Source organism: Cucurbita pepo, chromosome LG19, assembly GCF_002806865.2.
Source record: "Cucurbita pepo subsp. pepo cultivar mu-cu-16 chromosome LG19, ASM280686v2, whole genome shotgun sequence".
NCBI classification, from domain to species: Eukaryota; Viridiplantae; Streptophyta; class Magnoliopsida; order Cucurbitales; family Cucurbitaceae; genus Cucurbita; species Cucurbita pepo.
Window position 1 is genome coordinate 7,425,839 of NC_036656.1, and position 15,370 is coordinate 7,441,208.

Below are 15,370 nucleotides of genomic sequence, written 5' to 3' on the forward strand. Positions count from 1 at the left end.
CTTTCAAAAGATATTTTAAAAAATTACTTTGAATAAATAAAGAAAAATAGTAATTTTAAGAGAATTAATGAACTAATCTAATCTATAAAATTTTTATTTTTTTTTTTAAATTAACGCTCGTATTAATTAAATTACCACTCATTTATTTATGTATAGGAATAATGAATCGAACAAGCCCAACATAATGTGAATCAGTAATTATACTAATTTGATCGGAATGTACTCTATTATTGTGATTGGTGATGTGCACTACTAAAGTGGAGGATGAGGTGACGGTTGATGATCGTCGTAGCTCCATTATACCCAAATATAGTTGACTTAATCTAAGAAAGATTAAAGTTATTTAGATCCATACGTAACGTAACGTAACGTAACGTCGGAATAGGTAGCTCGGCAGCTTTTATGCCAAATGGGTATGGTGTGTCACTGACAAGTGAAACCTATAGATTTGTTTTATTTGTTTGTTAATATATGGTTTGGATGTAAATGTTGAGAGAGGAATGAGTATGAAAAGTATAGACAAATTGTGTCCATTCCATTGTTAGCAATATTGTCTGGTAACGCATGGGAAATGGGTGGTCCCAACAGCCCTTCTCTATACACATTGTTCGTCTGGGCGGCTATAGGTCTTTTCGGTCCTCAGTCTAGTCTTAAAACACGGGAAATAACCTTTTTTGAATGTCCTAATAGTATTCAGTTGAAAAACGGAAAGAAAATAGTTGACAATGGTACTCTTATAGGAAAATGACTTGAAAATGGCACGGAAGTGAAACCATTTTTAACATGAGCAAAATATGTATTGTTAGATGAACACGACTCTCCGTAATAGTATGATATTGTCAACTTTGAGCATAAGTTCTCATGACTTTGCTTTGGGCTTCCCCAAAAGTCCTCGCACCAATGGAGAAATTATTTTTTTTTATTATAAACACATGATCATTCTCTAAAATTAGCTGATGTGGGACTTTCATCATCCAACATATATCATCGATCAAGATGTTATAAGTTTAAATCTTCTACACATATGATGTGAACTTCCCGTCAGATGGAGAGAGAAATAAACCACTCCTTATAAGAATGTAAAAAACTCTCTTTAGTATACGTATTTTAAAACGGTGAGATTGATAATGATACCTAATGGGCAAAAACAGGTTAAAATGACATTTATTGTGTAAAATAAACATAAAAACAAGGGAGTTAAAATTTAACATGAATTAAATTAACGTACTTAAATTAACTCCATATTTTATATTCTAACCTAAATGACATTTATGGTTTAAACTGAATTAAATATACAATTTAATGAGAATATTTGTGTCGGAATATTGAAAAAAAAAATGTCAAAATTATTATAAATACAAAATATTTCCTTAAATAAAGACGAAATTAGGTTCATATTTAATCCACCATTTAAAGAAAATATATATATAAAAGAATAAAAAATAAAAAATAGAAATTGCAAAGTTGACAAACTTCAAGCTAAGTGATGAAAAGATGAGGTGAAAACCAAATAGATGCGAAATTTGAAAAAGATATTATTATTTTTTTTAATTTTTAATTTTTTGCTTATAAATTGTCTCTCTGAATTTCGCCATTGACAACAAAATGGAGACATCAAGTTTGTTCTGCCTTCTCCTGCTGCTGCTGCTGCTCCTCCTCCCACCCTCTTCTTGCCTGGCTCAAAAACAGGTCGGATTTGTGTTCTCCAAACCACCAATAATTGTAATTTGATGTATTAAATAACAATATTATGTGATAATGTTAGGCTTACATTGTGTACTTTGGAGAGCATTCCGGAGACAAGTCATGGGAGGAGATAGAAGAGAGGCACCATTCGTATTTGATGTCTGTAAAAGACACTGAAAACGATGCAAAATCGTCTCTTCTGTACAGCTACAAGCACACCATCAATGGGTTTGCTGCGGTGCTTACCCAACAACAAGCCTCCAAACTTTCAGGTGAATTTCGTTCATTACAACAAGTGTTGAGGTTGGGCATGTGTTTGTTGTTTAAATGATGGGTTTTGTTTTTGGGGCAGAATTGGAGGAAGTGGTGTCTGTAATTGAGAGTAAAAGGTACGGCATGCACACCACAAGGTCGTGGGAGTTCTCTGGGGTTGAAGAAGATAAGCCCAGGCTTAGTGATTTGGTTTCTAAAGCTAAGTCTGGAAAAGATGTGGTGATTGGAATGCTTGATAGTGGTAATTGTGTTTCACTGTTTCTCATGTGATTCCACTTTTTCTGGAATTTTTCTCTCTCTCGTATTATGCTCTCATTTTCATTGCATGTGATACAATAATTCTGACGTTCCATTTTGAATTTTTGTTATTATATCATAAGGGGTGTGGCCAAAATCAAAGAGCTTTAGCGATAAAGGAATGGGTCCCGTTCCAAAATCATGGAAGGGAATCTGCCAAACCGGACCTGGCTTTCAATCACCTCATTGTAATAGGTGCACTCTCTCTTCCTCTTCTTCCTCTTCTTCCTTGCTTTTTCTTTACCTCTCTCAAAATTCAATATTTGAGTCACTTAGGATAGGATTGAATCCGTCCGTGATTTTAGTTATGAATAGTGGACAAATTGGTGTATTACCAAATCACGCACCTACTACCACAGGTGTAGATATAGGTATTTTGATAATACGCCTTAGATATTGTCTTCTTTAAGGGTGTTTAGTTCTCCTCCCCAACCAACGTGGGATTCTCACAATTTGTTTATTGGTTTTGCCTAAAACGCGAATCCCTTTAGGTTCAGGTCATTTAATGTTGTTTTGGCTCGAGTATTAACTATATTATATAACAGTATATACGATCTTTCTATAACATTTAGGACATAATAAAACTAAAACTTTAAAGATTTATTAGACAATTTTGAGGAGATTGACAAATAAATCATGTAATTGGAATCTCATACAAAATTTGTGTAACAATATACGTCTACTACTGGCTGATATTCTCCTCTTTGTACTTTTCCTTTTAAAGTTTTAAAACGTGTCTAGTAGAGAGAGATCTCATAATCTAAACAACGTTGACATCAGTGTTGGGGTGTGGTGGCGTTGGTTGGATTGTGTGTACAGTTGAGTGTGGGCTAAGCTTTTGTCAGCCTTGATATCAAACAAAATTTAGTGGGGGTTTTTTTGCCCCACAGCCTTCATGACCATGCATCTTGTGGAGATATATATATTAGCACTGCCAACCAACAACGAGGCATCGCTTTCTGTTGAAGGTCACAGGTCACAATGTGTGTGCCTTTTTTACTTTATTATTCCTTACATCTCTCCTCCTTTGGGTTTGGTCTCATTTGTCATTGAGAACCCATCACTGTTCATCCACTTCCCTTTCCTACTATGTTGGAATTGACAACCACTCCCTTTTTTCAGATTCTTTCATTGCTATCCTAAATCCATGAAGTGAAAACCAGAAAAAATGCCTCAAAACTAATTATGAAAACCCAGATGTTTCACCAAAAACATCCTTAATTCCTCCTTCTCATCATTCCTACCTTATACTTTTCCTTTTTTGTCGTTTTACTTTCTCGATAAAGTGTTTACATATAAGATTCGATTCAACAAATAGCTCAAATCGACTCTCGATCATAACTAGTTATAAATTTGTGTTTGTGGAGCTAATATCTAACTCCAGAAGTATGTTGTTAAATTTCTAGCCCGTTTGAGAACGTCCCAATAGCACTCAAAATTTGTCAATGGTAGCCATAAAAAAATGACCCAAAAATGGCTTGACAGCTAAAATATTTACCGGGTTTAGGTCATAAGGTCGTATTTATGATAATTATTCAAACAAAATTGTATTTATTTATAATATTTTTAATGAATTTGAGTTTTGAAACACTAACGTGGGTAAATTTTATATTGTTTTATTTATGATTGAAAATTTTCAGAAAGATAATTGGAGCTAGATATTATGTAAAGGGATATGAGCATCATTTTGGTCGTTTAAATGAAACAACGGACTTCCGATCACCGTGCGACATGGACGGCCATGGATCACACACCGCCTCCATTGCCGGTGGCCGGAGGGTCTACAACGTCTCGGCCTTTGGTGGCGTTGCACGGGGCACGGCCTCTGGTGGCGCCCCCGGGGTTCGACTGGCAATATATAAAGTTTGTTGGGCGATTCCCAACCAAATGAAAAGTTTGGGAAACGTTTGCTTCGACACTGACGTGCTGGCCGCCATGGATGATGCCATTTCCGATGGCGTCGACGTTCTCAGCTTGTCCATTGGAAAATCAGATCCGTACAATTACACCGATGATGGAATCGCCATCGGAGCTCTTCATGCCGTTAAAAGGGACATTGTGGTGTCTTGTAGCGCCGGAAATAGTGGCCCTACGCCGTCCACGTTGTCCAATGTTGCACCGTGGATCATCACCGTCGGAGCCAGCACCGTGGATCGGGAATTTTACTCTCCTGTCATCCTCGGAAATGGGTTGAAAATTAAGGTTAAACATAATTAATTACATTCTTTAATTTTAATTACAAATTTGATACTATAGTAATTGGGTGGAATTTTAGGGATTGTCGGTGGCGCCGTCCAAATTGAGGAGGAACAAAATGTACCCATTAGTGTATGCTGTCGATATACAAAAGCCACATGTTCCCCGAAACGAATCTGGGTACGTAGTTATTAACTCCCATTTAATTTATAATCATTTAATTTAATATTTTTATTTATTTTGGTCATTACCTTTATCTAGTTTATAATAATTTTTTATTAATATTTTTATTTTGATACATAAATCATCCGTATATAATTTGGTATTTATTGAGTGACATTTAAAAAAACTTTTGTTGAGAGAAGGTATGAGATATACACTTAAACACTTTGATTATTGAAATTGGTTGCTTTCAGCTAAAGAGGTAAATTTCTTGGCTTCAAATTAAATAAATTTTTGCGGGTGTGTGAGTACGATAAATTTTTGCGGTACAATAATTATATATATATATATATATATTATTTATTTGGATTTTGTTTCAGATCATGTATTGCAGGCTCGCTTTCACACAAGAAAGCCAAAGGAAAGATAGTGCTGTGCTACAGAGGACAAGGAATCAGCAGATACGCCGGCAGCCTGGAAGTGAAAAGGTCCGGCGGTGCTGGAATGATACTCGGGCTCGTGCCGGCGGTGGGAGCGAGGCTGCACGCCGATCCCCATTTTGTTCCGGCAACGGCGGTGTCTTACGACGATGCAAATAGGATCCTTAAATATATAAAATCTCACCGTAATCCAACCGCCACTATTGTTCCACCCATCACCATCTACGGCTCCAGGCCGGCGCCGGCCATGGCCTATTTCACAAGTAGAGGTCCAAGCCTCGTCGACCCTCATTTTCTCAAGGTGTNTTTTTTTTTTTTTTTTTTTTTTTTTTTTCTTTCATTAATCTTTCAGAAAATTGCGGGATTTGAGGAGTGTTGACCTTTTAATTTTGGTCAAAATTGCAGCCTGACATAACAGCACCTGGAGTGGACATATTAGCAGCATGGTCAGAAAAAGATTCCCCAACAAAACTCCCAAAATCGTTTGACCCTCGTATTGTCAAATACAATATCTACTCCGGCACTTCCATGTCCTGCCCTCACGTCTCCGCCGCCGCTGCCCTCCTCCGCGCCATCCACCCCACTTGGTCCCAAGCCGCCATCCGCTCAGCCCTCATGACCACCGCCACCACCACCAACAAATACGGCCACCCCATCACCGACGACTCCACCACCGACAACTCCCCTGCCACTCCTTTCTCCTTTGGGTCTGGCCACTTCCGCCCCACTAAGGCTGCGGACCCCGGGCTTGTGTACGACGCCAATTACACGGACTATCTCCACTACCTCTGCGGCCTGAAAATGAACTCCATTGACCCTTCCTTCAAGTGCCCTCCACGTGCCCTCCACCCCCACGATCTGAATTACCCTTCCATTGCTATCCCTAAACTGAAAGGCGGTGTGAGGATCAAAAGGACGGTGACCAACGTGGGCGGGGGAGGTAAAACTGTGTACTTTTTCGAGAGCTGGGCGCCTCCGGGCGTGGCGGTGAGGGCTTCTCCTAGTGTATTGTACTTCGATAGGGTTGGGCAGAGGAAAAGGTTCACGGTTACGGTGAGTGGGAAAGTGAAGGGTAATGGATACTCCTTCGGTTGGTTCGCTTGGAGTGATGGGATTCACTATGTCAGAAGCCCAATTGCAATTTCTTCAACCTAAAATGATATTTATTCTACAATATATAGTGCATTCATAGTTAATAATATTGGGGTAAACAATGTATTATCATTATTATTATTATTATTATTATTATTATTATGTGTGATATCTTTTGTATATTTACAATTACGAGTCAATGCCAAGATGTTCACTTGATCTAATTCGGGTGAACAAAGTGGTCTCTGATCGGTACTAAGAATCAAGAACGAGGCTCCTTCCTTATTTCCACCGTGAAAATCTCTACTTCTACCTCATGAATTGGTTTATGATACGATAATTTGGACGTATGCTCGAGCCTTCAACCACGTCTTGAGAAAAATATTTTATAAAATGTAGGCAAACAAATAGTTGAAAACAAAATGAAAAAAAGTGATATGAACTAAGAGATATCGATCATACAATATGCTTCAATGAAGATGTGAAGAAAATATTCTTGAAATTATCAAAAAGATATTTCAATTCATGCCACATTGGAGAAGAATGAAGTTTCATGTTATAAATTTTGGTGGATTACAATTTAGAGTTATTGTATTTCATTAATGTATTTTAAGACTTCTTATTTATTTTAGGTTACAATTACATAATGTACAACGGTTGAAATGTCTCTAATAGTTTTATTTTGAAGCTATATAAAGCCATGTACGATTGAATTTGTAAGTGGACTTGGAAAATATAGTAAAAGAACCATTTGTGCTTTTCTTTAGCCAATAACTAAGTTTCTTTGCAATTCTATATAGTTTAGATTGCATGTAGAATCATTCAAGCTCGACATAATCAATCTTGGTTGTAGAGTGATTCGAATCTCAATCAAGTGTTCTTGCCCTGAGATATTTGATCAATAATCATTCAAGCTAGACATGATCGATCTTGCTTGTGAAGTGATTCGAAGCTCAAACAACGTTCTTGCCTTGAGATATTCGATCAACAAGGTAATCCGAATCTTACTCCCCTTATAGTGATTCCTTCCACATATCAGAAAGTATTGTGAAAGGTAATTGAATTGAAAATATGGAGATTATAATACTTGGTTGGAGTAGACATGATTTTGTCGGTCATTCAGAAACAAAATATAATATAAAATAACAAAACATAAAGCGTAACATACTTTAGACAAACATGACATTATCGGTACCTTGACGAGTATTATTTTATTTAAAAAAGAATTCATATATAAAAGAGAAAAAAAAAACAGGGAAAAAATGATTGTGCAAGGATGTCACCTTCAAGCGAGGTATAGGGTGACGTGTTGGATAACGAGTGGCTTGTCGTATTCGGAACTATGTTTTCTGCTTCGAGGCTAATCCAAAAGTTGTAATTCAATAAAATAATAATTAATGACACATAATACGTGGGCCCCACTCCATCGACGCGGCGCACAAGCCGTGAGATGCGGCTAATTAATTTTTCCTTTGCAAAACACTCCTTAATCTTTTGGGGATTCCCGATCTAATCATTTGATTTTGAAATTTTTAGGCATTAATCCTCCATCGACTCGGCTCTAACTCGGCGCGCTGCTTTGAAGATTAGAAAAATAATAAAAATAATATTAATAGAAAGACTTTGTAATTTTATTTATTGTTAATTCACTATTTTCAATTAAAGCTTACATAATGAATAAGCATTAGTGGTGGAATTTCCGTAATTAATTTTTAAAATTAATATCAATACATCAAAAAATATATAAATTAGTTATATAAACAATAATTTATGAGATTAGGAAAGAGCAGGAAATTTGGAAGAAAAAAAGATGAGTGGAATAATTAGAATTGGATAAATAATTTAAAAATCATAATATTAAATAAACACTAATCCCAAATTAATTACAAACATTATTAATCACACCCATATTAGCCAAGTCAACCTTGAAGCCACACAGATTAAGCTTTCTTAATACACCAAAAACCCCAACTCCCCACGCAACCAAGCTGTCTCCCGCAGCCCACTCATCCAAAATCAAACCCCAATGTCAAAACATTGTGTATGTTTCAAGAAATTTTATTAAATAATTTAAATAAATTCAAAAATTAAATAGACGCAAACATAATACTATACCACACCACAGCGGTATACTCCGTTCTCTCGAAACTCATACTCTAATCAAAAGACTAAATTCCCCTACTAGAGGGCGAATACAAAAATCAAAAGTGCTCCTTAAATCGTCAAACTACAAGGAGAGTTTTGCATTTTGGTCGAGCCAGTTACATAGAACGAGGACCCGGTCGAATCAGAAAGGGTTTGATGACTCATTAACCTTTGCCTTTTGAGTGACGCCATTTAAGATTCTCCTTTTTTTTCCTTTTCCCCTTTGCCTATAAATTCCATTCGTTTCATACAAAACCCATTCATTCTTTTTCCTCATCTCTCTAATTTCCAATCCCCCATGGCTGAAGAATTCCACGAATCCGACATCATCTTCTCCGACCACCACCACCACCACCGCCGCCGCCTCGTCCACTCTTCCCTTGACCATTCCCAAATCCTCGTCACACCTCATCGGAACTCCAAAAACAACCACAAACATTCCGCCGCCTCTAGTCTCCCCATCAAAATCCCAGAAACCGTTATCCGTTTAACCTCCGACATGGGGGAGCTGGACGAGGAATGGGACAGTGACGACAATATAGTCCCGCCGCACATGATCATCAGGCGGCGCCTGGCCGGAAAGATGGCCTTCTCTGTCTGCACCGGCGATGGAAGGACGCTTAAAGGAAGAGATTTAAGCCACGTTCGAAATTCAATTCTTAGGATGACTGGATTTCTCGAAACTAATTGAATTTTAATGGGTTTGTAAATCTTTCCTATGAAGATTAATATCATTTTTTCATTATATATATATATATATATATATATATATATATGTTAGATCTTTAAATATATTCAATTTTGTATTTGATAGTTTATTATCGCTTAATCTTTATCTAATTAACGCTTAAAATATTTCGATTTTTTTGCAAACATAAATATAGTCAACATGTCACATTAAAGATAAACTATAGACTTAATTGTTAACGACTATAAATCTCTCTTAAATATAAATCTTCAGATCTTATACTAATAAATATACTTATCCTTACTTACATACGTCATCTTTAAATTTTTTAAAAATCTTAAAATTTTAGCTGTATTTATATCAATTTAAAAAACTAGAAATTTTATTTATTCATAGAACTTTAGTTCAACTTAATTTTTTTAAAAAAATATAATTATTAAAACCTATGAAATGAAAAGATAACATACAAATTTGTTTATTTGGTTACATTATTATTTTATAGAAAAATAAAGAAAAATTATGAGTGTGTCGTAGGATGCTAGAGACGATGATATTTATTTGGATAATGTTCCTAAAAATATAGATGGATTTGTGCGTGGTTGGAAAAAATAGGATAAATATGTCGAACTGAATCAAGTCTCATTTTTTATGATTTAGTTTTAATAATAATTTTGATTAATTTAGTTTCAATTTAACATACCAAAAGTGGTAGATTTTTAGTATAATCTTGAAGAACATGTAGTTGATATATCAGAGCATCACGTTCAAGAAATAATCTAAATGGTCTAAACTATATGAATAAAGTTGAGCATTTTATTCTCATAACACCACTGATACGATCCACTTTATAATTGCTACAAATGATTGGACTCAAATCATCAGTACAAAGACATGCGAGCAAAGGCTTTATCATGTAATATTTAATCTCTCTTTATAAATTAGATAATTTAAAAAAATTAATATTTTTATAATATAATCATTTACCATTTGATTTTAATTCTAAGTTAGTTATGAATTTCTAAATAAATATATTCTTTTGAAAACTTACTAAATAGTGAGCGGAAAACATAATTTCATGAAAATAAATTAACTAATTTCTAAATATCGACTGTCCTAATAACACTAAAAAAAATTAATTTAGTTCAAACAAAAATTTGAAATTTCAATTTTCAATTTTCAATCTATTTATGTGAAAATAATAATAATAATTATTAACTTCCCGTCGTTAAATGCATCAAGACTTTTTTTGTTCCATTTTAAAAATTAGTTAAAGACAAACGAATGAAAAAAAATTAGTGAATATAAATAAATTCAAACAAATTTTTGTTCGTGTCCATCAAATTAATCTCGTCAAACCTCTTTGATTGTATATATAAAAAGGGTAGGCGTGATTGAAAAAAAATAAATAAAGCATTTAAAGTTAAAAAACGAATGAATCTTTTGATAAAGTTCTGCATCATTTCATATCTTTTAGTGATAACGGCAGCGACAGAGAAACTCTCTTCTGCAGGCCCAAATGTGTATACGACACCATTGACAAAATGGACGGTGACAATTACTAACCAATTGAGTCCAGGGCAGATTTTGTTCCTTCGATGCAAGTCAAGAGATGATGATTTGGGTGCTCAGACGCTACACGTAGATCAAAGTTTCTCATGGAAATTCAAAGTAAATTTATTATCAACCACTCTTTTTTGGTGTAATCTACGTACCTCATCAAACAAGCATGTGTCAATGGAAGTATTTTGGCCGGAGAAACATGAATGGCTTGGTTATAGATGCAATTACCAGTATTGTTATTGGGATGTTAGAGACGACGGCATTTATTTGGACAATCTTCCTAAAAATGTAGATGAATTTGTGCGTGGTTGGGAAAAATAGGATAAGTATGAATAGTTTAAAATATTATACTCCCATAAGTTTTATCAATCATGTAATATACGTAAGTTACATATTTCATATGAAATAAATCAATAAAATTTAAAAAATAATAATAAAGAAAAAATGAAAATAAAATTATTAATAAAATTTTAAATCTATTTTTCATTCCCGTCTAAATTTGAATTATATCCGTAATTTTATCAACTACATTTTATTTATTTATTTATTTTTATCTCCTACTATTTATAAATGGTCTATAATTGGTAAATAATAATTACTAAAAATATTTGGATCCCAATCAATCTCTTCCTATATAAGAAACAAAAATAGGTCAAACTAAAAACACAACATAGTCTCAAAAAAATAAATGCATCTCTTGAGCCATTGCTGCATCTTTTCATGTCTTCTAGTGATAATTGCGATGATGGCAACGCCATCATTCGCAACGCCATCATTCGCAACGCCAGCATTTATTAGCCCAAAGCAGCATACGTCAGCATTGACTGAATGGAACGTGACAATAATGAACGACTTGGGTTCAAGCCATACTATGTTAGTTCACTGCAAATCAAAAGACGATGACTTAGGTGATCATAAGCTAAATGTGGGACAAAGTTTCTCGTGGAAATTTAGAGTAAATCTTTTAGCAAACACCCTTTTTTGGTGTAATCTAAGTACATCGTCAAACAAACACGTGTCGATGGAAGTATTTTGGCCGGAGAATAAACATGACTGGCTTGGTGCTAAATGCAACTATCAGCTTTGTGTGTGGGTGGCTCAAGAGGATGGCATTTATTTGGAGGATCTTCCTCACAAAGTAAATTTGTTCGTTCGTGGTTGGAATAAGTAGGACGAGCATGTGTTTGATTTGAGATTACGTTGTGAGTCATATCAATATTTATTGGAAATGTTTTATTCTAATAATATTTAAATAAGACATTTCCTATAATTTCCATATCTTCCCTCTCTTAATATTATCAAATATTTTTAAAGTTTTATTATTCGTATTCCTAATTGATGCGTATAAGTTATTAATCTTAAAAATGTTTGTTATCTAAAATAATAAAAAAACATAAAATTAGTAAAAACATATCCAATTTGCATGCATTGATTGGACGAATTTTTTATGTTGTTAAAGTATAACAACATAAATTTAAAAAATTAGAAAGTTTATATATTCACATCACTTTAATTTAACTTAATTTTTTTTAAAAAAAATATAATTATTAAAACCTAAAATATAATGATAACTAAAAGATAACTAATAGTCCTTGTGTTCTACAAATTTGTTTAATTAGTTGCAATATTATTTTATAGAAAAATAAAGAAAAATTATGAGTGTTTATTTTGATATCTCATTTTTTATTTTATAAAAGGTCGATAAAAACAATTTATATGACAGATAAGCTATTATATCACTGTAAAGCTCTTGAAAAAGTACTAAACATCTGGATTTATGACGTGGCTCAGTGCCTATAAACTCACATACTACAATATTCAAAGCAGATAAGATAGGTTTTACTTTTACAATCCTATAGACTATTTTAATATATTAAAGAGATGATTTATATTTTCTTTTAGATAAAAGAATTTAAAATAATTTCCACGTCAATTAAAACTATAATAAAAATGAGCTGTAAATATCATCATTCCATAATTTCCACGTCAACTGAAAATAACAAAAATTAAATCCAATACATACTTTGAACAACGTCATCATTTTTATATATAAAAAAATTATAATATTTCATTTTATTTTATAAATAACTTTAATATTTTCATGCATGTGACCTAACCATGTTAAAATTCTAGTTTTGAATTGCGTTATGTGACATCATATATAAAATTTTAAATATGAAATCTAGATTTGACATGTGACGATCTCGACATTCTCATACAACTTGATCATATACTATTCTCATAAATCAATACGAATTCTCAATTTAAATTGTTACCTAATATATAATTAACATTTCATGTCATTTCATTTTTAGTTATTAATTTCTTGGTTGTTCAATAACTTGCATAAACAGAAAGAACAATAAATATTTCCATCCCTTTTGGAAATTATCTACAAATTTTGTCCGAAGATGGTAAGAAATTTGTGAATTCAAAAAATTCGGTTGATGTAGATCAAAATCAATCTCCTCCCCACTTTTTGATTTGTTATATAAGAAGAAAAACTTTGGTTGACTAAAAAATTCAGAGCAAGAATGAATCTTTTGACAGCGTCCTTCGTCCTTTCATGTCTTCTTATGATAATGGCTATAATGGCTAAGCCATCTTTTGCAATCTCAAAAGGGTATGCACCATTTAGTGAATGGAAGGTGACGGTTATTAACCAATTGAGTCCCGGTCAGACTTTATTTCTTCGCTGCAAATCAAAAGATGATGACTTAGGTGATCACATACTACAAGTAGGTCAAAGTTTCTCATGGGAATTCAGAGTGAATTTTTTCGCAACTACCCTTTTTTGGTGTAATATGCGAACCACATCAAATAAACATGTGGCAATGGAAGTATTTTGGCCCGAGAGTCAAGATTGGCTTGGTTACAGATGCGACTACGGGCTGTGCAATTGGAGTGCTAAAGATAACGGCATTTATTTGGAGAATATTCCTAAAAAATCAATGGAATTTGTGCGCAGTTGGGAAAACTAGGATGAGGTACTGCAAACTCGAGACACGATTTATAGTGCTTTCTGTTTTTAAATAAATTTGGATGTTTTGTTGTTGTGAAATGCATTTAAAGGTGTACTCGAATAAAGCTTAGTTTTTCTTTTAAACGTATGAATTTGCAACTAGTATGTTTTTATTTTTCTACTTTAAAATGACGTTAGCATACATTTAGTGTCGAAGAATCAAGTCTCATTTTTTATGATTTAGTTTTAATAATAATTTTGATTAATTTAGTTTCAATTTAACATGCGAAAAGTGGTAGATTTTTAGTATAATTTTGAACAACACGTAGTTGACATATCAGAGCATCACGTTCAAGAAATAATCTAAATGGTCTAAACTCTATGAATAAAGTTGAGCATCTTCTCATAATACCACTGATACGATTCACTTTATAATTGCTACAAATGATTGGATTCAAATCGTCAGTACAAAGACATGCGAGCAAAAATATTATCATGTAATATTTAATTTCTTTTTATAAATCAGATAATTTAGAAGATTAATATTTTATAATATAATCATATACAATTTGATTTTAATTCTAAGCTAGTTATGAATTAGACCGAATAGTGAGAGAAAAACATAATTAATACTAAAAAAAATTAATTTAATTCAAACAAAAATTTGAAATTTGAAATTTGAAATTTCAATTTATTTATATAAAAATAATAACATTAATTATTAACTTCTGGTTTGGTTCCATTTTAAAAATTGTTAAACAATTTTTTTTTTTGTTAATGACAACAAGAATATTTTTTTGTTCCATTTTAAAAATTGTTCTCGTACTAAATTGTTAAAAGAAAAACGAAAATGACAATTAGATTTTTTTGGTATAAGTTTCAACCTTACAAAATTAGAAAGAAAATAAGAAATTAGTGAATATAAATAAATTCAAACAAATTTTTGTTGGTATGAATCAAACTAGTCTCGTCACCCCTCTTTGATTGGATATATAAGAAGGGTAGGCGTGATTGAACAAAAATAAATAAAGCATTTAAAGTTAAAAAACGAATGAATCATTTGATAAACTTCTGCATCATTTCATATATTTTAGTGATAACGGCAANTCTAAATTTGAATTATCTCCGTAATTTTATCAACCACATCTTTTTTATTTATTTATTTTTATCTCCTACTATTTATAAATGGTCTATGGTAAATAATAACNAGAGATGATGATTTGGGTGCTCAGACGCTACACGTAGATCAAAATTTCTCATGGAAATTCAAAGTAAATTTATTATCAACCACCCTTTTCTGGTGTAATCTACGTACCTCATCAAACAAGCATGTGTCAATGGAAGTATTTTGGCCGGAGAAACATGAATGGCTTGGTTATAGATGCAATTACCAGTATTGTTATTGGGATGTTAGAGACGATGGCATTTATTTGGACAATCTTCCTAAAAATGTAGATGAATTTGTGCGTGGTTGGGAAAAATAGGATAAGTATGAATAGTTTAAAATATTATACTCCCATAAGTTTTATCAATCATGTAATAATATACGTAAGTTACATATTTCATATGAAATAAATCAATAAAATTTAAAAAATAATAATAAAGAAAAAATGAAAATAAAATTATTAATAAAATTTTAAATCTATTTTTCATTCCCGTCTAAATTTGAATTATATCCGTAATTTTATCAACTACATTTTATTTATTTATTTATTTTTATCTCCTACTATTTATAAATGGTCTATAATTGGTAAATAATAATTACTAAAAATATTTGGATCCCAATCAATCTCTTCCTATATAAGAAACAAAAATAGGTCAAACTAAAAACACAACATAGTCTCAAAAAAATAAATGCACTTCTTGAGC

The 15,370-nt window shown here is 32.7% G+C and overlaps 2 protein-coding genes across 2 annotated transcripts; both read left to right on the forward strand.

Moving 5' to 3' along the window:
• Nucleotides 1-1,571: 1,571 nt before the first annotated feature.
• Nucleotides 1,572-6,312, forward strand: LOC111781096 (subtilisin-like protease SBT5.6). Its single transcript, XM_023661525.1, has 8 exons — nt 1,572-1,689; nt 1,766-1,958; nt 2,039-2,200; nt 2,340-2,451; nt 3,897-4,458; nt 4,532-4,632; nt 4,995-5,355; nt 5,460-6,312. Exons 1-8 carry the CDS (start codon nt 1,606-1,608, stop codon nt 6,207-6,209), a joined length of 2,325 nt encoding a protein of 774 aa, XP_023517293.1. The 5' UTR covers nt 1,572-1,605; the 3' UTR covers nt 6,210-6,312.
• A 2,277-nt stretch (nt 6,313-8,589) lies between these two features.
• On the forward strand, nt 8,590-8,982 carry LOC111781708. The gene has a single exon (XM_023662395.1). The coding sequence runs from the start codon at nt 8,590-8,592 to the stop codon at nt 8,980-8,982; it is 393 nt and encodes a 130-aa protein (XP_023518163.1).
• The last annotated feature ends 6,388 nt before the right edge of the window (nt 8,983-15,370 follow it).